Source organism: Poecilia mexicana, unplaced genomic scaffold (genome assembly GCF_051168715.1).
Source record: "Poecilia mexicana isolate PSO_F unplaced genomic scaffold, ASM5116871v1 scaffold_23, whole genome shotgun sequence".
NCBI lineage: Eukaryota > Metazoa > Chordata > Actinopteri > Cyprinodontiformes > Poeciliidae > Poecilia > Poecilia mexicana.
The window spans coordinates 13,955,044-13,980,440 of NW_028263392.1; the positions used below are offsets into that span (position 1 = coordinate 13,955,044).

Consider the following 25,397-nt stretch of genomic DNA (forward strand, 5'->3'; position numbering starts at 1 on the left):
CCCCCCTTACTTTGAAACCCTTAAATTACAGTGCTACCTTGGTCTGAAACCTCAATTATGCTTCACATGAAGTGAAATTTCATATTTCAGCATCAGATAAGTGTTGATCAAAATCAACAACAACAACAACAAAAATGAGTTCAGGAAAGTATAATGAGATAAAGTTAATTGATTTGAGTAGGCCACGTTTGTAATATTTTCTCCTGGAGAAAATGTTATGCAATTATTTTTGGGAAATAAACCTAAGAAATAGCTGAGAATCTAGTTTTTGAAGAGCATTACAGGCTACATTGCAGCTTTGGTTATGTAATTTTTTTCCTCCCCCTTGTCGTAGCGCAAAGCTCCTCCTGCGTCAACTACATCCAGTTCATAGTTCGCATTCCTTGAGGGCATTGTAGTAGGATTTCTAATGAGGTCTTCTCTGCCTTCAGGGGCCCCAGGTGAACTCCTTCCGTGTTGAATCGTGCAGCTGGGTTTGTTATCTGCAACGAGGACATCGTGTCAAAGTACTGTTTAAGTCAGCAGAAACTATGCATTCCCAAATAAAGTACTTGGTGCGCCTGAAGCCCTGCGCTGCGGCTCGCAGCAAGCGGATCCTCGAGAGGAAACTCTGGTCTCACTGTGCAGCAAAACAACAGTTAGAAGGAGGCTTTAGCGCGACAGGACTAAAGCATGCAGCTGCAAGAGAACATGCTGTTGTCGGAACACAGCGCTGCAGGAACTATGCGTCTGACTGCGCGTACAGCCGAGCTTTCGCTTCGGCAAGGGACCACCCGGAAACTTTCTGGGGTGAGATGGCGCAGAATATAAGCTGGTTTGAGCCGTGGAGCAAAACTCTGCACGTAGAGGACCCGGTGTTTCCAAACTGGTAGGTTTTCAGCAAATGTTTTTATGCTACACATATCAAACTGACTAAAAGAAAGAAATTAAACAACCCCCATCATGTTTCCTCAACTAAGCTGAAAGATAATAAACGGTATCCAAAACTCAAATTACTCACAAAAAAACAACTCAGTTTATGGAGCGCCAAATATGCCATAATGTGAATACGTCATTCAAGTGTTACGCAAGTGCTATTCAGAAAATAAAAGTAGAACAAAAATTCATTAAATAAAAAACAAAATATTGATGTCAGAGGAAACCCTTATTTAACAAATAAAAGTTACGCAAATAGAATATCAGCTGTCCTGCTACACAGAGGCAACCAGTTTTTTTATGGTATGTCTGAAATGCCAAAAAAATCTTCCTGTTGCATAGTAGATTTTTTATATTCAAAGACATTAATTGTACTGTAATTATAATAAAAGGGTTTAAACAAATTTGAGCAAATTTAACAATGAATATGTTGAAAGCAGCCATTAGTTTTGACATGTAAATGAACAAAAAATGCGTTTTGATGTTTTGTGGGGTCTACTTTAGTGTTTTATGGTGTTTTTTAAACAAAATTGTATATTTTAACATCACAATTAAATTTAATTTTTCTTTTTGTTGTATTATAAGGCAAAAAGTTGAATGCAATTGCAAAATTGTCAGTTAAAAATTAGAGAAATTTTCTTTAATATAATCATGGCGGTCTACAATGCACAGAGCAATCTGTGTAATAAAAGAAGACAGCAAAAGCCTTCAAGAAAACAGATGAACCACCTGAGTTTATTTTATTTTGGAGTTGTCACTTACACCATCTGATCTAGAAGAAAAATATTCTGAACGCTGGATCTCAGTGACATTCACAAACAAATTATTCTCCCTTCTTGCAATTTAACTGTATTCAAAGCAGCATAATGGTCTACCATTAGACCAATGTCTCTGTAATCTGCAAAAAGAGACCTTTGTCAAATGAGTTTGTCCTCTACACATCCTTTTAAGCATAATCAAGAGTGCACATGTTTGCACATCTCTTAAAAGATGCTAATGTGCAGCTAAGATCAATTCTATTTCACATAATAGATAACAACTCTAATCTTGACTAAACTTTTTGTAGTCATGCTAAACCAAACCTACAAATATCTTCTGTATTCTAAAAGAACCAACAAATTAAAGGTATTTGTTTAGATGTGAATGTGATGCATGTATCTCTGTGATGTTTAAAGGTCTGCCTTTCTGCCAGGTTTGTAGGAGGGAAGTTAAACGTGTGCTTCAACGCTGTGGATCGTCATGTTGAGAGTGGCCGCGGAGAGCAGCCAGCCATCATTTATGACAGTCCAGTGACTGGAACGAAGAAGATCGTCACCTTCCGAGAACTGCAGGACCAAGTGTGTGTTAGCAAACGAAACAAAGAACTGAACAGCACAATTAGCCTCCTATAAGATCAAACATATTCATAAGGTTTGATTTTAAGGTTTGCAAGCAAAATATGTTTTGGTTTTGTGAAGGTAAAAGTTGGCAGTTCATGACAGCCATCATTTTGTTTTTAAAAATAAACTTTGTCGTAAAAACTCCAGTCTTTTAACACGACTGCTTTATGTCATGTCGAGTTTATATTCAGTTTTCTGCATCACTTCCTCTGATCCAGGTGTCCAGACTAGCAGGAGTCCTCGTGAAAAATGGGGTTCAGAAAGGAGACCTTGTTGTCATCTACATGCCCATGGTGCCCCAGGCCATGTTCACCATGCTGGCCTGTGCACGGATTGGTGCTCCACACAGCCTAATTTTTGGTGGCTTTGCTTCCAAGGAGCTGTCAGTCCGCATTGATCATGCCAAAGTAAGGATTCTCTGCTTTTCACCCTGCATATTTTTTTTTACTACATCTGTACTTTTGTTCTTAGGAAGCTGCTGATATACGTTACTTTTTGTCTAATAGGGTGATGTGTATCCATATCTGTGTCTGTGTGTTCTGTAAATAATTAAAAGATAAATGTACTTGACTCACCTTTGCTATTTTTAGTTAAATATGATTAATCATTACCCAAGAAAACCCACATCATGTTTACTTTACACACGCCTATCCATCATTTCAGTGCCACCATGATTCACTCTTTGACTGATACTAATGTTTGGTTTAACATCCCCGACATTACTGAAAAAAAACATGGGATTTTCTCGATCTATCAACAAACCTCGGGTCCAATCACTTTCCTTCATTTAAATTTATTGGATTGCTGGCACAGACTGGATTTCTAAGCATAGTGTATCTCAATACGGTTGAGATTGCAGCTTTTAAAAAAGGCCATACTTGTATCTTAATGATCTGATGTAACTATTCGAAACCAGTTTGATGTTTTTGGCGAGGTTCGTGGTTCATTATCATCTTGGAACCCCCTGTTGTGCTTGCAAATGTGTAAACCATCTGTCCCAAAATGGCCCATGAATGAATGTGTCAGGATCTTTTAGGGAGAAGCCAGTAGCAACCTCTGCTGCAAAGTCAGGACCTTCTGGAGAAAAGTTTTAATGTTGGACAAGACAAAGTTTTAGCTATTTGTGACAAGAAGTATGTTTTGCAAAGTGAGAATTGTGGATTAAGATAAGTGGATGGGTTGAAAAGTCCTATTCGTTTTGAGTTTCAACATGACGAATCCCAAAGCAAACTTATGTTGGGATGAATAAAACATGCTAACAGTGAGCTAACTTTCATTAAACTGGCCTTCTGAAAGCTCCGGTGTAATGAACACTTATGGATTAGGTTTAAAAGTTGTTTTTTGCTAGAAAACGTACTACCGTATTTTTCGGACTTTTTTCCCCCCAAGCTTTGAACCATGCGGCTTTCCTGTGGATTTTTCTTCAACCGCCAGGGGGCTCTTTAGCAGGAAGTGAACAATTGGAAGTCAGAATTAGAAATCAAAGAAGAAAATGCCCGCTATCTAATATAGTTAGCCTGGAATTAATAAAGTGAGTTCAGTTACACAAATATAGTGGAGGCGTGCTGGGATTTTTGCATAAAACAGCAAAATTGTTTTACCTGAATCTCTAGATTGGGTGAAACATGACAGAAAAATCAAATATGCAGTTTTTATTTTACATCGAAACGACTCCAGGTAACTCAGGTTGAGTGAAAAATTGAAGAGAGTGATACAAAGCAAGCAAGCAGCCAAACTTTTAAAACAAATGTTTTTTTGTTGTTGTTTTTCACTTTTATATGCTTCAACCCTCTTAATTTGAAAGGCTACAGGAAATGCCTTTGATCACGTAGGAAGGCCCCAGGTGTGCAGCAGGCTTGCACTTGATTGCGCAACTGCCAGGAAGGCCTTGTGCGAACTGCATTCTGGAGAACACTCCAATTAGTTATTCTCTTTCAACATTTTCCCATGATTGGTGTTTTTGCAGCCCAAGATGTTGGTGACGGCCTCGTTCGGCATCGAGCCAGGCAGAAGAGTTGAGTACATCCCTCTGGTGAAGAAGGCGCTGGAGATGAGCTCTTACAGACCCTCCAAGGTCCTCATCTACAGCAGGCCCAACATGGTGAGGCGGTCTGGCTAACGCAGCAGAAATCTGCATCCCACACTGTGGCAGGGTGACGGAACATGCAGGTTTCTAAAATGCACCAAAGGCTTGCATTTCAAGCAAGCTGACTTTTATGTGGCTCACTTGTAAATTATGATTTATAATCAAATCAAAAACATGCAGTTTGTATGTGACATTTGAGAATGCCGAGTATGACTGAGATGTTATTTGCAGTTTGGAAGCAGACCGGCTTTTATTGAGCATGTATACAGGAAAATGTAACGTTATGTTGGTTAAATTAGGCTGAACTTGATTTGAATACTTTAATAGTTAATTTAGGTAACGTTTGTCACGTTTAAATACAAACATTGGAGCGATTTCTTTACAAATCTGTAACAGATTTTTGTATGTCTCGCATGTTGCTAATATGCTAACTCAAAGTTAAGGTGTTTACTGAAAGGAGAAAAATACACACAGAGATCAAACTATTTTTATTGGCAAAAAATGCGTTTAGAAAGTTAAACTTTTAAATGTTTTTCTTTGTTTCAGGACAAAGTTTCCCTCGATCCAGAGCTGAGTCTGGACTGGGACCAGGAAATGGCCGCTTCTCGTCCACATGACTGTGTTCCTTTACCCTCCAACCATCCTCTGTATGTCCTCTATACGTCTGGGACCACAGGAACACCAAAGGTACTGGCTATCAGTTATTGGTTTATTATTGACTTCAAGTAGGGTCGCTTCTTGACTGTCAGATGACTGAGAAAGAAAAACTCTTTACCTTGATTTAAAAACTTAAAGTTTCTGAACACCAGCAGAAAAATGTTGAGCAGAATTCAAAGGTTTTGACGCAGCCTTAATATGCCTGTCAGCATAAAATCAATGACTTGCCCTTCAGAAACATGAGTTTTCAGACATGCATGCATTTTTATTTGCAAAAAAATCTCTACCCAGTAGTTTGGTAAACTTTCTATTTATATGTCCTAGATTTCAGAATATTGATATTTTTCTTTTCCTATGATGGAAAGCTGCAGATGTGAAACAATGAAAGTTATCTTTTTTTTTTAGTCAGACTGACTTTTTATTCTTGGGAATGTAAAGATATGGTTGAGCTTTTACTTATTAGCAAATGCAATAGTTGTATAAAAGTATACTGTGATGTTTTTCTGTGCTTGGATGTTAAATGCAGCTTTTTCTTTGTGTATTTATGGTTCCAGTTTTCAGGTGGGAGGCAACAAATTATTATTTTTTTTTAAAAAAAGGAAGCTATTCACTTTGTCTGAAAGGCTGTTTATCTGCAAAACTGTGCAAAAATATCCAAGAAAATCAAAATAACCTGAGTTATCCTGCTGTGATCTGATGATTATATCCCTGAGCCGTTTAGCAAAAAAAATCTGAGTTACTCTACAATTATAGGCATAAATGAATATTTTAATCATTAGTTATTCTCTCAGAAACTGATTAGCAATGAATCTTGTCTGTTCAGAGAAGTTGGGAGATTTACTGTCTGAGTTTGTCCTAAGTAGCTGTTATTTATGGAGGCTGCGTGTGACTCATCAGATCTTCAATGCTGCGAAACAATCTGCAGCCGATATAAAATCCATCACTCTGACATAAATACGACAGAACATTTCCACAGCAGCAGGAGTTGATTCAAACAAAAACAAAAAAATCATTGACGCCCTGCAATAGCATAATTTATTTTTCACTAAAAGGTAATAAAAGAATCTCATGGGCTTCTCCTTAATGGAGCTGCAATTGGCAACTTTTTCCCGTTCGCTGCAATGTGCTCACATGGTTGACCAAGATGGAGCCTGACGCCACTGTGTGTCGGAAGCATTAATTCGAAAACCAAATATAATCCCGCTCCACACTGCCCGGCTGAGCATCTGTGTTTTAACCGATATTAGAGCCCTGCTTTGTGAAATACCTGTCACTGCTTTAATGTCTTTCTTATCTCATTCCCCAGGGCGTTGTGAGAGACACTGCAGGCTACGCCGTTATGCTGAAATGGACCATGTCAAATATTTATGGACTCAGTCCCGGAGATGTAAGTTGATAAAGCGTTCTCTCCTGAGTTATTGCTATTCTTATGGGGAGGGGAAAAAAAAAAAGAGTAAGCAATCAGCAAAGAGATGGATGAATTTTCACTTCAGGGATGATTTGATTACAGTGAGAAACACAATAGCTTTTTAACTTTCTATTTTCAGCTACATTCATCATTTAGATGTCTATTTGATTTACATCTACATTTTCAGTGCCTTCAAGCTTTTAAAGCCTTATTTTTTTTGTCCCAGTTTTTAATGCAATTCAAAGAATGATAATGTAGCTCTTGTTCTGTGATGTATGATATTACATACATATATTCATTTGGTGCAGGTTTGGTGGGCTGCCTCTGATCTGGGCTGGGTGGTCGGCCATTCCTACATCTGTTACGCTCCTCTTCTCCATGGTAACAGCACCATTTTATATGAGGTATGTCGCTTTTAGAACAAGACGGTGTAGAAATGGTGCAAAATAAGTTTGGCCTGCAAAGCATGCAAATGTATTACAGCAGCATGTAGATATGTGAGGAATGCTGATCAGGACAATGAAGCGTACAGTTATGAAGTAGAAGGAAAGATGATTTTGAGAAATTAGTTCTCAGAATGTGTTGAAAATCCCCTTGTAGTGACGTCGTGCTGTTGAGATGCTTTTCTTCTGTGGCTTCTTCAAGCTGCAAAGCATTGTAGACTTGGAGATTTGCCTTCTGTCTGTTTTCAGTTGAAATTTGACTAAGATTTTCCCATTTTTGCAAAAAAACACGTTCACTTTTCAGTCCTAAGACATATAGATGTGGACAGACCCCCAAAGGCTTCCTGTTGTAGTTGCAGTGAAAGCAAACATGTTGGAAATCATGTTTGTAGATTTCTGCGTAGCGAGTTTGAGGCATTCAGGACTCAAAATGTTTTGCAGAAAGCGTCCGTCATGTTTGTTTTTAGAGCACGCTTCCTTTATTTGCTGCTTTTCTCTCTTTAATCTAACAGATGTGACACCTTTGTGTGATTCATGCTTTCCCACCTTGAGGTGAAATGTCATCTTGTTAAAAAGCCACAGAGGAGTTTTTGATCATTGTGTTCTTGACATTAATTTATTTGCTTGGTATTCATTCTTTGAGTTTTATACAATTATGTCTGTTTTGATGCGCAGACTGTTCTGAGGTTTTTCCATTTGCTGATTATGCCGTTTCTTTCAGTTCTGATTAGATATCCTCTATGATTTTTCTCTGACCTGAGGGAAGCAGCCTCCCTTCAATAAGACTGATTTATAGTTTTTTTTCTTTCCTTGTGGGTTTTTGTTTAAAATGTTTTCATTAATTCTCCGCTGCACATAAACACAAATGTCAGTTTATGTGACATAACTACATTTACAGGTCTGGACTTTGACTGTGCCGCTCAAGCATCAACCATATCATTGCAGTTCAGTTCAGTTTACTTGTACAGCACCGTACACTGTACAGATACTGTTTCCATGTCTTGTTGGTGTTTTGGGTTGCAGACGGACACATTTTATTTTATGTTCCTGATTGTAGGGAAAGCCAGTCGGGACTCCAGATCCTGGCGCGTTCTTCCGTGTCCTGTCGGAGTACGGCGCGTCCTCCATGTTTACCGCACCCACCGCAATCCGGGCCATTCGGCAGCAGGACCCCGGCGCCGCAGCCGGCAGGAAATACCCTTTGACCAGGTAGATATCACTGCATCATGTAATGATCAGCCACATCAAGACACGTTTTCTCTCTTGATTTGGAAACTAGCAAATGAGAAGGTCTTAAATAGATGATTGATAATTTATTGCTGGCAGTTCTGTTAGTTTTTTTTTAGCAACTGTAGTTTTTAAAAATGCTAAAAGATGTTTTGTGTGGTCTGTGTTTGGTAGCTGCGGAGCGGCAAACTAAGTACAGCTTTATTTATATGCTACCTTTCAGGATATAAAATCACAAAGTGCTTCACAAGAGCCAGCAGTGCATTAAAAAAGTCCTGATGCAGTACAGTGTAGATTTTACAGCCCATTTGCAAACAATTGATGTTTCAGGATGTTCACAATATGCTGCCAGATTTTCTGCTCTCCCACATAAATGTGTTTTTCTGTGTCTAAGCATGCATGGCAGCTTCACAGCCTCAGCTTGTTTTGCTCTTCATGTGACGATACCTGTAGCAGGGAGTTAAATACATTTTTTTTCTTTTTATTAGTTTGGTCCAGTGATTCAGGTACTTGCCGAGACGATCACATTTGTCAAATGTTTGTTGTGGAGCAGAAAACTTGGACCGGAGGGTTGGTTTGTCAGTTTATCGCTTCATTCTTGTTCAGCAGTCTGAAATGCCTCTCGGCACACAATCGTAAAGCAATTCTGAATCTTGGTGACCTTTGGCCTCAGTGACTCATTCACTGAATGCAGCAGTGTGTGTTGGGGTCCTCTGTTGCAGGCGCTGAATAAACTGCAGCTTTTGAAACTGCAGTCATTTAGGTTTAATAATTTTTCAATGTGCCAACTTGTTTATTCAAGATCACCGTTTTTCTTCGGCTCAAAATAAAACGCCTGTGTGACATAGTGGTAGAATAACAAAGACAACATAATTTTACTCCACTGTGATTTGCTAAATTTCCACTTTAATGGTCAGTATTTTACTAAATTTAACAATCTTACTGAAACGAGGAAACAAATGTTTGGGTTCTACGGTAACGACCAAATCTGCCACAATAAGACGTCAATTTTTGTGATTTTTTTCTAATTTATCCACACATCTAAAACTATGAAAGGAGTGTTGGTAGTTCTGTTTCTAATCCAGAATGTGCAGAGAGTTGTACAACCTTTGAGAAAAGCCTTAAAGCTTTATTACCAAACATAATTTCATGCTAGAGTTCAAACCCTGATTTGATGCAGCTCACTTGTTCTTTCTTCAGCTTATTAACACGGAGCCAGGCTTCCTCCTGAGCCTGTGCTGAGCCCTTGTAGTGCGATTGAGCTGCATCCCTTGTTAACACGTCGGACGTGGCGGTAATTAGGTTGTCCAAAAATATAGCATGAGCAGACGAGGTTTTAGCAGAATTGTCAAGGAAAAATGAAATACTTTGGAGAGACACTTTTGGAAACAAGACGGCAAACCAAGCAGATGCTTTGTGGTAAATAAAAGATTCATGTGTTGTGATTTAAAGTTGAGTTTGGGTTGTGACTGTGAGGCTGAATCAAAGGTGCTGGTAATGGCTGTTTGTCTTGGTGGTAGTTTTTTGGATCAGTGGTTTTATGCTGTTAAAAGCTGAAGTTTGTTGTTAAATAAAATGCGATCGGGGGGGGGATGCTCCAAAGACCCGCCTCTTATTTCAATACTAATCCCTCTAAGAGATTTGTTGGACTGTGCTGCAACAGTTTGCACATTTACTTTGAGATTTGAAATTTATTTTAGACCAGTATTGATCTGCTTCCTCAACAGAAATGTAAGCAGAGCGTGGCGTAGCTCCATGAGTGTTAAAATTAAAGATACTTTCTTCAGGAGTCATCAGTTATGCGTGTATAAAACAATAACTGCAGACACTAAAAACATTTCTGCCACGTTTTATGTCTGCATGACGGTTAATTGTTTCGGCTTTTTGAAGGAAAACGGTTTTCTCTGTTTCTTCGTAGGTTGCAGACGTTGTTCTTGGCAGGAGAGCGGTGCGATGTCGAGACGCTGGAGTGGGCAAAGAAGAACTTTGGCGTTCCGGTTCTGGATCACTGGTGGCAGACGGGTGAGAAAATGTTCATTTTCCTCAGATGAAAATTCACAAATGTCTGTCATTTTGGAGTTTCACCTTTTCTGGGCTTTACTTGTGACCGAAGACGGTCGGTCTTCAATTATGAAGGGAAGAAAGGAAGGAAAAGACGTTACTGGACTAGAATTTAAATCGAGGCTTTAATCTGTGAAGTTTGAGCTGCTGTGTTCTCGTTTTCCTACGATTAGATGTTATGGATCCGTCACCATCCGTCCGATTGCCACTTATATCTGGATTTCTGCTCAAAAATGTAATTTTGCATAGCTGATATATTTTAGTGCAGGATGTCATCATTGCAGTTTTAATAAAAGCCATACCTCTCTTACGCCCCACATCTCTGATCAGTCGCAGCAAATTGTAAAAGTTTGCAGAAGCGTGCGGTTCTGCATGACGGCCAGACAGTACTGCAGCTTTAGGGTTTTTGTTTTTTTTTAAGGCCATCTTTATTATTGATTCTTGAATTTGAAAAGTGGTTTGTCATGGAATGGATTGTTGAATGCAGGGAGCATACTAATGTCAGACCCCTTCACCTCCCACCGTGTGATTGCTTTTATCCCGAGTGCCACAGAGCTGTGATAAATGTGTTAGGCCCCGCATACGAGCACAATTGGACGCCTCTTTGTTTTGAAATATCCTGGCGGTGCAAATGGAGGATCGATGCTGGACGAGATGACATATCTGTGTTAAATATGGAATCGATGCAGCTGTTGGATTGCTCGAAAGCCATTGACCTTGAGCGTTTGTGCGTGCTACGCTCTTCAGATTAGGGTGCAGATTAGCCCACTTGACCAATTAGTCTGTCCAGGATCGATTGGATTGTGTAGAGTTCAGTATTGGAATAATACAGAAATGTGATTCGTCAAATTGATCTATTGTTGAAGGTACAGCCAGTGCATTATAGCAACAGAGCTAGAGCCGCCTCGGTTCTTTATGCGTGCCTCAGAGGCTAAATCTTTGATGGCGACGTTTGAGAGCCAGAGTTTATTATTTCCTTCTGTTAAACTGCTGAGAAACAAAAGTAGGAGCAACGAAAGGAAGGAACAATTCAGGCACAAATTTATAAAGGTGCAGACAGACGATGGGTAAAGTTTCTATCTTCAACCAGGTGTTAAAACTGAACTGCAGTGCTAGCAATGAGTCTAAACCATTGATGCTTTAGACTCATGAATTAAAATATGTTCAGTCTGCAAACTCAGACTATGTCCTAGAGAATCCAAGCACCATTTTCACTCTGTGAAGGATATTTCAGGTAATATCTCTCAGTTTGGAGACAAATGAACCAGATTAGTTTTTATATGCTATAAATTGGCAAACTGATTGCAGGATTTACACCTACATTTAAGCTTGTTAGTTAATTTTATGATATGAAATATTGCTAATTTAATCCATTTGCTTTTAGTTTAGTATTTGAACATTGAGTTTTACAAAACAATGTTGCCGCTTTTGTTTTCTGACTTGACTGCCACTGGCTGCAGATATTCTTGGTGGAGATGTTTGCCTTGTGTCATTACTTTGCTTCACAGCACACAGACTTGAACTTCTCCTAAGATCAGAAGGATGCTGGTCTGTCTCCTGCATCACAGTGGGAGAGGAATGCTAACTAGACCAAGGTCACTGTTCTTTGTGATAAAAGTTACTTTTGACAGCAGACACCAGCTTTTATTTTATTAATTTTTATATGATTGATATGAAGTCAGATTAAATGTCTTGGAAGTAATTTCATTTAGCACCGTACAGAGAGGAAATCTAAAGAAAAAGAAGCATGATTGAAGCTTTGGACTTTTCACAAACTGTAGCTCTAAGTTCATTTAAATAGTTTTACTGCACATAAGTTCAATGCTATAGTCTTTGTTTCTGATTACCTTTTAACTCCTATTACATTTTTTATTTCTAAATCCTCAATCCAGTTTGGCGTGACTTATTTTTATTAGGATTGATAAATGCTGCATTATTAAGCAAGCGATTATCCCAATCTACCTGTAATTTGACTCTAAGTGAGAGCAGTCAGCCTCAGTTTGGCAGGTAGAATAAGTTTAAGTAATTCTGCATGTTGGCAGCGAACTACTGAGCTTATGAGCCCTAATTAGTCATGTATAGGCTGCAGGTTGTTGGTAAATCACCTTGCAGAAGCTCTGATGATGCAGAGGCTCCTGCAGATTAAAATAAGCAGAATGTGTCTTGCATAAGATGTTTGAAGCATTTACTATTCATACAGCAGTTTGGGAGCTGTTGCAGGTAACAGAGCACACAGCTACACAGATTTATGGCTTTTTTTTGTTTTATTGCTTTGTGCTTTATCTGTCTGCTCTATTTAAAAACTCTGCACACTGTGCCTGTTAATTTTTACATTGAATCTGACTGCAGCTCCGTTCGGCTGGATTAAAACCAATCCAACCTGTAAGTGGATAAAAGTTTTTTCTCCTAGCAGGCAATCTTGAAGATAACATTTCATTCTATGAAATACCGACATGTTTATAACGCAGCCCTTCTGCTCTATGCTTTCACGGTCACATCCTAAGACAAAACCCCGTCGTCATTCATACCAGGTGATTTATAGAGTTTAGAGAAAAACCTGTGGCGCCCTCCTGATTTCTGCCTCCATGTGTAAATCCAATACGATGCTCACCCTCTGCTAAGCTCTGCAGCTGGCAGCCTGCAGCCGGAATCCAAATCTCCACTTTTTCATGGCAGAGCGGGCTGCTTGCCATCTCTCGCTTTCTGTGTCAGACACTGTGTGACTTCAGATATGAGGGGCAATAAAGCAGCTATTATCTGTGAAACAGTTTGGAAATATTCTGTTATTTGAGTAACCTTTAAAAGATGATACGCTTCCTGTGCTGAATCTTAGAGGGGCTGCCCTAATCTCCATTATTCAGAGTTGCCTTGCATATGTAATTGAGCTCTGGCCTTTTTCAAACCTCATTATAGTACTGTTCAATTTGACACTGGTTGAATATTGTTTTCTGTTTATTGCAGGTGGAGGTGCACTGGTTTCACTGGCTGAAGCCTTTTTAGTTGAGATGTTCTTTCGATAAGATGTAACTTGAGTGAACAAAAAGGTTTTTCACTGCAGAGCTCTATTATTGGTTTATTTATTGCATATTATCATATTAGACCCTCGTTAGGCAGCTGTAAGGCTGATTCATGGTGCCACAAGCGTAGAACGTTTATACACTTCTGTTTATTTCAAATGTGACCAAGAACTTTATTAAGTGGACAGGATTCTAGATGATGGACTTACATTTTTTCTCCGTCTTGATCAACACAGACTTTCTTCTTTGCTGCCACTGTGTGCCGATTCTACCTCACACACGTCAGTGGAGGGCCTCGGTTTGAAGAACGAAAGGCCCAGCTGACGCAAAACGTGCAGCTTGTTCCGCCGTTCCCCCAAACAGAAGTACGATCGCGTCGCTCTCCAAACAGGAGGCCATTTCCCACACAGCGTCTTTCACCTCCAGGATTAAATTCCTTTTGTCATCACTCATGTCACGCTAAGTTAACGTGTCGTTGGAAATATTTAACGGTACAATCCCGCTGTGCAGAGATGACTAGTTTGACCGATTTTACCATTTAGTGTGCCGTATCTGGTTCGAGCAGCAAAGATTGGTTTCTCTTGTGCAAAGCGGAACAGATTGGCGAGTTTCTCTCCGCGTTGAGGGAACTTGGTCGTGTTTTATGCCGATTCATCAGCTGAGATGGATCTCAACTTTTCCTCGTTGTCTCCCATCGCCTCATTTTAAACGAGTCCAGTTGTTCATGTTCCGATGCTGCGAGTTGACCTCCCTGTCCCCTTCCATCCAACCAGCCCGTACAGCTCCTCACCTGTTTGTTTCTGACCCACCTGATGCCAGCAGCTGCTCAGCTCACCTGCCTGCTCTGTGCATATGAGAATGTGTCTGACGTTTTGAGTCTTGATGATAATCTGCGAGCTATTTTAAGACCCAAGTGGCATTGGAAGGGGGTGGAGAGGGCTGAGGATGAAGGTTGCTGATGTCACGACTGTTGCCTGGCAACAAATGTGTATTTCCAGTCGGCAGGTTCAGGCTGCCTGCATGAAAAGGGGGCGACGGATGCACTTGTGATGTTTTAGGTGTGTTCTTTTGACTTTTCCTCTGCTTCTGTTTGTTTTTCTGTTTTGTCTTCTGAGAGGTCATCTTGATCAGCGTTTCCCTCTTTAGCCGTGCCGGTAACTGAGCTGGCACAGGCGTGTACGTATTGGCCCGGCTCAGAAGGTCAGACTCTGTGAAGGGGGGATGGTGGAGTAGAAGGAAAAACCGATTTTAGAAGAACTGAGTATTCACAAGATCAAAAGGAATGACAGTGGAGGAGCAGAAAATATGCACAAAATATTGAACCTGTTTGACTTTTGAATCAAATTCAGTTTTTTTTTTAAATTTTTCAATACATCAGGAAGCTGGTAGAAGAGGTTGCTCACATTGCTTTTTAAAGATTTTGGTAAAACGGGGAAAAATCTTGAATTTTGAGACCGTATCAGTTTTACTGAATTACATGTGTGACTTGGTTTGGATTCTCATTCATAATGTGTTACAGGAAATAACTGCACAAGATTTCTTAAGACGGTTTTTCTGTTTTGCCACATTGGCTGCGTTCACACTGCAGCCTGAAGTGACCCAACTCCGCTGTGTCTGAACAGCACAGGTCGGATTCTTTTCGAATGTGACAACAACTTCAAATATGTAAGCTAAGCTCCACCGTTAGCCTCCATGTTTACTTCCACAAACACTGAGCACTTCTTCTTCTTCTTCCTCCGACGCTATTGCGCCCTCTACTGCGCATGCGGGACACTTTCAGGTCGTTTGCCCGTTCACACTGCAGAACGCATCCAGGTCGCATTTACCTGCAGTGTGAACGCAGCCTTAGTCTTCTAATCAGTTCTTGTTCAATAGTTCTAAACTTTTGGTGTTTCTGCCTGGTTTTCCTGAGATACGAAACACTTGAGTAACTCCTCTCTCTTTAAAAATCTGAATAAGGTTTGTCTGTTCACCTGCATGTGGGTTATGACAGAATTCATAAAATATCCCCTTTTTTGGGCATGTAAAGTTATTAACCAGGAATCTGGTTTTAAAGTATTTTATGAGAAGCTGTAATTTCTCCTGACTCAGGCTGAGCTCAGTTGGTCAATTAAGTCGGATCATTTTAACTGGAGTCATATGAGAGGAACATTTTGAACAGCTTTGTAATGATTAACTTTAGAAATGTTGACCGTGCATGTTTTAATGAATTAATATTCATGTAAATGGAAACATATCTGGATGAGTAAATAGTTTTCTCATCATTTGGCTGATGAAGTAAATTAAGAGTGAAATAATCTGTTGTCTCTTAGGGGTGACGTCGCCCACACCGCATCTGTCTTTGTACGCTGACCTTAGGTCAGTTCTCTCTCTCAGCTCCTCACCAAGTTACCCCAGCAACCACACATCACACAGACGGCCTGAAGCTCTGCCCTGCATATGTATGATGTGCAGAGAGAACCTCTGAGCCTTTCCTGGTGTTTTGTTTGGTTCGCCTGTTGATGACATCCAAGAATGGATTCGAATCATGATGCATGAACAGAGTTCAGACTTTAGGAGACGTGAGATAATTGATCATTAATTGCATTTTTAAAGAAGTGTTTCTTCTGGGATTGCCAGGTTATTGAGTCGTTACGTCTTTTCACCATCTTTGACCTGGTTTCCTGGAGGAAGCTTCCCTGCAGCATGATGCTGCCACTACCGTGTGTCAGTTTTCCATGAAAGCCAAACATTTCAGTCTTGGGTGTCGTCCAGCTTGTTGCAAATTAGAAACATAATTTTTGTTTTATGATTTATGTGTTGCCACTAAACAAGACTTCTCTTACATGCCAGTCATTTTAAACACTTAATCATTCTTTAATAATCCAAAATTTTATTTCCGTCGTTTTTCATTTTGTTTTCGTTCGATGTAAATCATAATAATCTTTAAGAATCTTGGTCTAACGTTGCTGTGGGAGCAGAAGTGCTCAGGACAGCTGGCTGACGCAGTCAGTTTCGAAACATTACCATCAATGCATTACTTTTTCATAGACTTTCCAGCATTTATACTCTGGAACCACACTAGACCGTAACATTAGTCCCTGCTGGCCTTCAGACGGCGTTGCCTGCCTTACATATAAGCTGTATAGATGGAGGTGGTTTGGTTGTTTGAGCTTTTATTTTAATATTCTGAGTGAAAAGCTTGGATGTAAGGAAAAAGGGGGACATCAGATAAATAAAAAAAAAATGTTCCTCCCTTCGGAGAACTTTTTCTGCAGCTGTTCCCTTCAAAAGCTCCTCACACTGAGCGCGGCTGTTCAAAGCGACTCCTCTGCGTCAAAACATGCCACTGTGTTGCCTTTTTCTGTTATTCCCTGGTGTCATCCAACATTCTCTACTCCTCTCCGCTCATTCATCACACACAAAAGGCTTCACACTGGCCAGAGCAATCTCCAACGAGGCAAAAGGAAGATTGATTTGTTTGTGTACAAGAGGAAAAGGGTGTGAAGCTGGAGGAAGACTGAAGTTTGACTGGAGACACAGAATGTGTGAGGAAAATGACTCGACCCAAATGCACATTACCAAGCAAATTAAAGTTTGCATGATTATTAAATAATCACACGCTCCTTTACTCTTTTAACAGTCTTAATTTTTTTGGTGCTAGTCTTATGGCAACATTATGTCAAAGCCTTTGTAATACAAATGCATTTTTCAAAGTCTTTGTGTGATTTTATCCCTAGAAGCTGCAGAGTCGGTTCAGTCTGGCTGCTTTCATCTTATAATGCAAAGTCCATATTTCTTTTAGCTTTGAGGTTTATTAGTTCATCTCGAATCTCGTCTGTTCCAGTCAGTTTAACACCTTCGGCTCGTGTCGCCTCCTTTCAGTGGTTTGGGTCAAACTCCAGTCAACATGCAATCCGAGAGTTTTTAAAAGACGCCAAAACTCCAGTAATTTGAGATTGAATTAGGACGTCTGTGCTTTAACAGAACGTCTCCATGCGGGATGAGGAATCTAAATGTTCCTACCAATTATGATGTGGGACTTTAAGAACTGCTGTCTGTTACAAACGGATCAATTAAAAGATGGTAGATTCCCTCCTCCGTCTCACCAGGTCTCGTCTGGAAGGAACCTGCTGCAGAGAAACGACCCAACGTTTTGTTTTTCTTTTCATTTCTGACTGCAGTAGGATTATCGCCTTTTCCCACTTTGGTAGAAAAGCAAAAGGTTTGCTGTCGGGGCTTCTTTCAAGTTGAATACAGATTTCAAATCTGTATTCAAACTGCCTGTGAAATTTTTGCCCAACAGTTTCAAATGATTTGTCCTCCTGTTCCCAGACTTTACTTTAGCTAACTTGAATGTTTATCAAAGATAATATTGGATAACAAACAGTTGGTATGAATGCAAAAAGCAGGTAATGATGACATCATAAGCTCCACCCAACTTGGCCTTTGGTGGTGCTTTAATTTATGAGTAACAGAAAAGGGGAAACCACAACATGCTAACTCCTGGTATAATCCTTTTATTGCCGATGCGTCGGTATTTAATTGTAGGTCTGTGGCTCATATTTTATGCATTATTGACTGAAAGGACCTTTGCATGGTGACTTTGCAGCGTAAAATGTTTTCCCATTAGCTTTTGCCCTTCCAGAGAACAATCCAGCAGCACTACTTTACATTTATTCTAGTGGCATACATGATGCAGGAGGATTATTTGCTGTTACATAAGCTTTATAAAATCAATAATAAACTGCAGCACTGAATTTACACCACATTCGCTTCCTGTAGCAGACGGATTTATTGAAGCAGCCGCTTACGAATGTTTACGCTGTAAACTTTCTGCAGAGACACTGAAAGGAAAGCAGGAACGTCTCTTTACAGATCTGGGGTTTTGCATTTAACACCACAGACAGATGCTGATGCTGGCGCACTCAGCTGCTGTGTCTGATGTAATCTCCCATGCTGAGCTGGATTGATTCTGTTGTTCCTGTGCTGGGTGGGCGCGCAGGCCGCCAGCCGGCTCTCGGCTGTAACTGGAGCACGGCTCTGTGGCGGAGTCGGGGAGAGCCCACAGGAGCTGTCATAGTTCTGCTATGTGGGTTAACGCCGCTCACAGAAGCAACGCAGGACGTTTTCCTTCTGTCAGCTTGACGTTAAAACTAATAAGCTGTTTTTGAAATCGGAAGTGTTTGATCTCCAGTTCTGATTCTTAAACACAGTTTTTTATTTTTTGTTTGTTTTAGAAACTGGCTCAGCCATCACGTCCTCCTGTATCGGTCTGGGTAACTCGCTCACGCCACCTGCAGGCCAGGCTGGAAAACCAGTTCCAGGTTACAATGGTGAGAGAAATACTGAGGATGAACTTAAAGATCCATCCAGGCTCCGTCTATACATGCAGTGTTCTTCCAGCTATTTATTATCAATTTGTCACTTTAATTCTGCCGCCTCTCGCTCTGTCCATCTATTTAAACAAATATCAGTTTATTCATTTATTATTTGTCCTTTTGTCTGTCCATCATTGTATCTGTTCATCTTTCTCTCCTTCTCTGCATCCTTTCCTGTACATCTATCATCCGTCTTTCTCTCCATCTGCCATCCATTCATCCATGAATCATCCTTTGATCCCTCCATCTGTCCTTTTCTGTATCGTCAGTATAGTACAGCATCCACCCATCAGTCTCTATCTCATCCCATCCATCCTTCCATCTATTTATCCCTCCATTTTTTCATCCTCTGTCACCTTTTATCTGCTCATCCATCCATCCACAGTCTGGGTTTCAGATTTTAAACCTGATTATTGTTGAAATTTCTGCCATTATCTTCATTATTTTTAATTTACTCTCACTAACTTACAGATTAATAAAAGCAAAGGCTTCAGAAGGATTGTGAGCTCTGGAAACTTTAGTTTGAGGTTTTGGCTTTAGACGTGTTGGAACCCTGTCGTCACTATCTTGATGATGACTTGTAATCTTTTTTTAAAATCTATAAAATGTTCAGTTAGTGTTCATACAGCCTTCCTGTTTCCTGTTTTTTTAGTCACTGTGATCGATGATGACATGCAGGAGTTGAAGCCAAGAACTCTGGGAAATATTGTTGTCAGGTAAGCCAAGCTGACCTGTGAGCTGCTTGTTTTATGTGTGTTTTTTTTTTTTTATCTTACACACATTCAGTAAAACACAGGAGTGTTTTACACTTATGAACTCAGCCGGGCAGCATTCGTCAGACTCCAAATTCTGGTGTTTCTGGGAGCAAAGTGCCGCTAATGGAAATGTTTTTATGAAACGGTTGCTAAGTGGACCTCGCTGAACGTAGCCGGGCTGATTCTGTGCCGCTCCCAGTGCCAGCCTGCTCTCTGTCCGTTATCACCCTCCACTCCCCTGCAGTTTTTAAAAACGCTGGTAATGACTGAGCGCTGCTGAGGGGGGATTTCCAACATGCAGTGACAGAGTGTGAGCCCTTAAGACTGACGGGAACAGCTGTGTTATTGTTCCTGCTGGTTGGAGGAGAAAATCTGGACGTTTCTTCTGTTTCGTTCTCAAACTGGATCTGCAGCTTTGCAAAAACTGCCTGAGTGCATACACACACATTTGAGTGTGTTACAGCTCTTTGTCTTTTATTAGAAAGATGCAAGAAGTGTAGTCTGGAAGCATCCCGTTCTAAAACTGATTAGTTTTCACTTTGCTCATGTGCAGCTGCTTCAGCTGGGATATTTATCTGTTTAGTTTATGCACAACTGGGCTTCTAAAAAGCTTTGATTTAAAATGAGAGCGAGAACGTAACGCTGACTCCCTCTGCTCAGCTGGATTTAGGGTTCAGGACATGGAGGGATTACTGGTCATCTCTTGGTAAACATCGACTTCCTGACCTTTCCTTTCTGTGCGTTTTGTTTGTTTGGGTGCCTCTTACAGGGTCAGCGAAGGTCTAGCACAGCTTGGCTGCGCTGAATTAAAAAAAGTCTTGGTATTTGAATTGATCTCAAACTTCTAAGATGGGATATTTTTAATAGATAGTTAATTCTGCACTCTTCCCCTCAGGCTTCCTCTACCGCCTGGAGCTGCACTGTCCCTGTGGCAAAACCAGCATCTCTTCAAGGAGCTCTACTTCTCCAAGTTTCCAGTAAGTAGTTTGTTGCTTCTAAAGCAAAGTATTTAAAACTTATCTTCACATTTTAATGTTCTTTATGCTGTGGTCAGTTTTGCTTTTCAGAGGAGAAAGAAATATATTTTTAGTAGAGAAAGGTAGACCTCTAGTGTTTAAACTTGATATTGCAGAATTGCCTGATCTGTTTAACCTATGCAAGATGTTTTAGTAAAATGTTGCCAGTTTTTGATCTAAAATATAATGCACTTAGGTTTCCTCTTGTGCAATCCTTCTTTTCCAGGGCTACTATGACACCATGGACGCCGGCTTTTTGGATGAGGAGGGCTTCCTTTACATCATGTCCCGCTCTGATGACGTCATCAACGTGGCGGGTCACAGGCTGTCTGCTGGAGCATTAGAGGAAGTGGGAGAACCATTGCAGAGGATTCTCATGAATATGCTTTGATTTAATGATTTCTCCTCAGTTACAAGGACGTGTTTGTGTTCCAGTCGGTGCTGCTGCACTCTGCGGTGGGGGACTGCGCTGTGGTGGGTCTGGAGGACTCTCTGAAGGGCCACGTTCCTTTGGCGCTGTGTGTACTTAAAAAAGGTAAGAGAGACGAAGCGCCTTACAAAAGTACGTCTTTGCTTATTATCATATTACAAACTTCGATGCATCTTTTTGCTTCAAGGAGGCTGAATCCAAATTCTTGACATGTTTTTCTGATTTTTTACAAAATAATTTTGGGTTTTTGCATCATGTTTTGTGTCAGATGTGCAGAAAACTGAGGAAGAAATCACAAAGGAGGTGGTGAAGCTGGTGAGAGACACCATCGGACCTGTAGCCGCCTTCAGGAACGTGCTCTTCGTCCACGGGTTACCGAAGACGCGTTCCGGAAAAATCCCCCGCTCTTCTCTGGCCAACCTGGTCAACGGCAAACCCTACAAGGTGGGACGTGATGACCTCAGCACTTTACAATAATCATAAACTTATCAAATGTTACGAGGAACTTTTTTCCTCTTCTCCAAATATATTCATAAATATTTCTCTTCACAGATTACGCCAACCATCGAGGACCCAGATGTGTTCAAAGACATTGAGAGGCAAGTAGAAAACGTCTGGAGACGACATGCAGATTGAACACATGGGAAAACGAATATTTTAGAGAAATTATTCCACTAATCATTTTTGTATGTAAATTACTGATGAGGTAAAACCAAACTGCACTTAACTTTGTAAACATTTTTAATGAAAACTAATGCAAACAGCTCACTAACCGTTTCTATTTTTTATTGACAATGAAAACTTGTTTGCTCACCACTTAGTTTTATCCAAAGTACAAGTAGTAATAAATTAAAAAAGAAAAATCGGAAAAAAAAAGAATGCTCATTCGTGCAAATGTGAAAACAAACGAGACGTTTGCTGTCCGTCCGAAAGAACGCAGGCCTGTACAACAGGTTACCCTGACAACTGACTGAAACCAAGAACATTTACACCCAGATGGAAGTCACAGCAAGCAACAGGTTTTTTATCTTTTAATCACCTCACTTCAACATGGTCATAAACACTCTACACACACTATGAGCTAAAGCAGTCTGTCTTCCAGTTATATCATCTGTTCTGTTAACAGGAGGGGTGGGGTAGAAAGGCCAGCTCGGCTGTAAGTGTGTTGATGTGCTGCCTGACGAAACATACAGTAACACGCGACGTCTGGGATGCTGTTCTGCTCTCTGAGTTGAAGTTGTGCACCTTCAGAGAGCGTCTTGTTTTGTCCTTGGCTTCTAAATAGTCTGAGTTGATGCAGATGTATGAAGGTGCTTCTGTTGTTCCAGTGAGCCGACGAATCCTCCGTCCCGTGTTGTTAGAGTAGCCCACCACTAGAGGGCAGCTTGGCACAACATCGAGTTTCTTCCCTTCTATGTTCCAGAACAGGTTAGTCGTAAATTTCCATTAGCACAATGAAAAAATAAAACCATATGTACAAAATGATCTAGAGGAACGAGGGTCTAATGGAGTTTAAAGAGCAGCATATATTCATCTATGGTCCACTAAATGAGGTGGCAGGGACATTTCTTTTTTGCACAAACCCTTTTTTATACATAGATGTTTTGTGTATATAATAAAAATGGCATATTTATAAGAATTTACAGATAACCTACACGTCCCCTGTAGAAGAAATACACAGTACATTATGCTCTGACAAGTTACTTTACATGTAAAAGGTAGAAATGGTGACGAGGCATCCTGCAGGACAGTTTAGCACCGGCGTCACCAGTCATGGAGGACGGGGTCCGAGAGGAGAGCAGGGCTTCTTGGCAGTGCGTGTCATCGGATTGTTTGTCGGCGGATCGGCCTCTTGGTTCAGAACTGTAGCTGGGAAGGAAAGGTTGGTGGCGTCAGATCAGATCTGAACACGTCAAAACGGTAAGCAAAGAAACACCTGCAGGACCCAACACTGCTTCATTTGCAGAATCTTACTGCAACATCTTTAAATCCAGTTTTCTCTTTATTGTAAAAAGCATTAATATGCATTAAGATTTTTAGACTACATTTAGTTTTTGCCTCAACATCAACCTTGAACTATCTTCTGCGTGTAATTGCAAGTGCTTGCATCACCTTAATTAGAATACTGGCAGCAGTTCAACATAAGGAACTGGATTTAACCCTCTGTATTCCTCCTGCACAGGGAAGCACTGGCACAATAATGCATTAACTTTCACAGCACTACAGTGACAGAATCCTAGAAATATGCATCAGGTCTGGGTTTCACTTTTTGATGATATGTTAGGAATGTGTTTGCAAGGGTGGAGCTCTAAATAATCCTTTCTGGACAGACATTAAAGGATGTGCTACAGGTTTGTTTCTCTTCCTGCTGTTTCGTATCGTCACCTGGCAAAAACATGTCCTCCGTTTGCCAAGCTAATGAAATCTCCTTATGGAAACATTTTTTTAAGAGCTACCAGTAAAACCGAGCGAGACGTTGTGTTACATACAGCGTACAGTTTAAGGTCCCCCGCTTCCTCCTCTCAGCAGGAGTAGGTTCTCACCGTTGAGCTGTCCAGCCGCTGCACCGCAGACGGTCCGACTGCAGGTGGACACAGTGAGACACAAACAAATGTGCTGCTTCAGATCGCAAACTCTTGATGGACAAAGCAACATTTTTATTTCCAGTCAAGCCACAAATCACACCAGGGAAGGTTTTGTTTTGAGTGGGAACCACAAATGAGTCGTTTTTAGTATTTCGTGAGCGTCACAGACCAGCAAGCACAGAGATTAGAGATGAAGGAACACAGGAAAGCTGTTTCAGTGTCATAGGGAACAAATAGTTAGAGGACACTGGCCAGAAATTGATCCATTCCTAGTCGAGCAGAACGGAAGGCCATTAAAGGGACTGCATCCACTTAAAGGACAGTACTGGACCCGCTACTCAACAAGGCTGATTTTAAGCAATTCATGCAGAAAAAAAATTCAAACTGGGCACCAGCAGGCAATGTTTTAATGGGACGTGAATGGCTGGAGTAAATTTAAATCATTTCAGAGAAGAGTTACCATATACTATCTATTGCACTGGAACCGTTTTTTAAACAAACTTTGGTCACTAAATCTTTTTTTAAATTTCACATTTGATTAAACAAGTGACGCCAAATTATATTACAGTTAAGCTCATAAATTTGTGTTCAAATTTGAGTTTAGACAAAAGAAATCTCACAATTTCTTTGTATAAAATGAACTTTACAAAACTGAAACAAATAACTACTGGAAATCAGGGTTGACCAAAGCAAAAAGATTTTCTTTTTCCCTTATTGAAGTCTGAAACATTTCTGCAGCAGACCAGTACTGACCTTTAGTGCAGACCCATGTTAGCCAATGTCTTCTTTCCATGAAGAATTAGAAACCCTCCAGTTGAACATAACCTGTCTACCTTTTGTTAACACTCCATAAAGCCTGAATCCTAAGTGTTGTACTTAAAGGGTAAGTAGAAGAAAATCACTATTTTAAGGAGAGAAACAGCAGGACAGTGGTTGGCAGAAGTTGGGTGAATATGAGAAGGATCATGTAGAATTAGTACGGACGCGGGGCTGACAAGCCCAGAACTTTTTGTGGACATAGCTGACCTTGAAACCAGTCCAAATACATGTCGTCAGGACTGTCATCCAGCACCTCAAAGAGTACTGCAGAGCAGCCGTCAGAGAGAACAAGAGACAGTCAGAATGCTCCTGATGAAGCAGCAGCTCAAACTCCTCCTCAGGTGTGTTGCTGCTGCTGCTTTAAACTCGGCTGCTTCACTCAAATATCCAGATTTACAGCAGTCTATGGACCGAGTCAAGCCGGCAGAAGGAAAGCGACGACTCTTACCATCAGGGGGCAGTCTTCTGGAATGACCCGAGGTCGCAGTGAGCCGGAACCCAGCTGGAAGCGTTTCTGCCGACCCAGGCATCATGCTGATGCCGTGGACGTCCTGCGGAGGAAACTGTCTCCGCCAGGACGGACCCCGGAAGTCTTTGTCGTCGCACTGAACAGAGGAAGTAAAAACGTGTTCTTAGAATATACAAGACATCAAATTTTCTTTGTGATCTGAGGTTTATATGAAAAGAAAACAATGTAAAATGTCAGAACTCCAACTATCTTTAACAGGTCAAAGCAAAAGTGAAGAGCTAATAAACTGTAGTTTTTCATCTCTTGTAGTTTTTGGGATGATGGACTAGTTTGGACATCAAAACAGACATTATTAAAAAGTTTAGTGATTACTTTTGTAAACACTGGAGGGCGCTAATGTTACTCTAAATGTCAAACTGACCTCTGCAAAACGAAGAAACCAGCATGTTTGCTACTTATTAGACCATACAGATGAATCTTAACGGCTCACAGCAGAACATGTTATAGCCCTAAAAAGCTCGTTAACGTACAAGTAATATGGGAAGCTGCTTGTAACTTTTTTTCCTTCTTCCCAGAATTGTACTAAAACATAAATTAGAAGTTCACGTTGTGAGAATAGCTTTGCACAGCTTTACGTTTCTGTTTGTGGCGACGCTGCAGCTCACCTCGTCCAGTCTCCTGTCGGTGCCCAGAGCCAGCAGGTTATTGTACTCTCGCTCCAAAATCTGACGTGCCTGAAGGAAAATGAGTAAAAAAGGGAAATTACATCA

At 40.6% G+C, this 25,397-nt stretch overlaps 2 protein-coding genes across 2 annotated transcripts in view; one reads left to right on the top strand and one right to left on the bottom strand.

The window, feature by feature from the left end:
- Window positions 1-185: 185 nt before the first annotated feature.
- acss3 (acyl-CoA synthetase short chain family member 3) lies at window positions 186-21,522 on the top strand. The gene is made up of 16 exons (XM_014972717.2): window positions 186-868; window positions 2,108-2,252; window positions 2,513-2,701; window positions 4,261-4,395; window positions 4,927-5,067; window positions 6,344-6,424; window positions 6,754-6,849; window positions 7,946-8,097; window positions 10,034-10,137; window positions 18,413-18,508; window positions 19,206-19,269; window positions 20,204-20,285; window positions 20,551-20,673; window positions 20,760-20,859; window positions 21,023-21,198; window positions 21,307-21,522. Exons 1-16 carry the CDS (start codon window positions 531-533, stop codon window positions 21,388-21,390), a joined length of 2,106 nt encoding a protein of 701 aa, XP_014828203.2. The 5' UTR covers window positions 186-530; the 3' UTR covers window positions 21,391-21,522.
- Window positions 21,523-22,499: 977 nt separating this feature from the next.
- Window positions 22,500-25,397, bottom strand: part of ppfia2 (PTPRF interacting protein alpha 2) — a 29,708-nt gene continuing 26,810 nt past the window's right edge. Inside the window, exons 26-29 of the mRNA XM_088003068.1 lie at window positions 25,293-25,361; window positions 24,607-24,763; window positions 23,244-23,335; window positions 22,500-22,623 (exon numbers count right to left, since the gene is read on the bottom strand). Of these exons, the coding sequence (XP_087859194.1) occupies window positions 23,277-23,335; window positions 24,607-24,763; window positions 25,293-25,361 (285 nt within the window). The 3' untranslated portion in view covers window positions 22,500-22,623; window positions 23,244-23,276. The remainder of the gene's footprint in view (window positions 22,624-23,243; window positions 23,336-24,606; window positions 24,764-25,292; window positions 25,362-25,397) is intronic.

Excerpts from the sequence above, each read along its gene's own strand:
- acss3 (XM_014972717.2), top strand. The coding sequence starts at position 531 with ATGCATTCCCAAATAAAGTACTTGGTGCGCCTGAAGCCCTGCGCTGCG. Across the intron at positions 4,396-4,926 it reads TCTACAGCAGGCCCAACATG|GACAAAGTTTCCCTCGATCC; the intron begins GTGAGGCGGTCT and ends TCTTTGTTTCAG. Across the intron at positions 20,674-20,759 it reads CTGCTGGAGCATTAGAGGAA|TCGGTGCTGCTGCACTCTGC; the intron begins GTGGGAGAACCA and ends TTTGTGTTCCAG.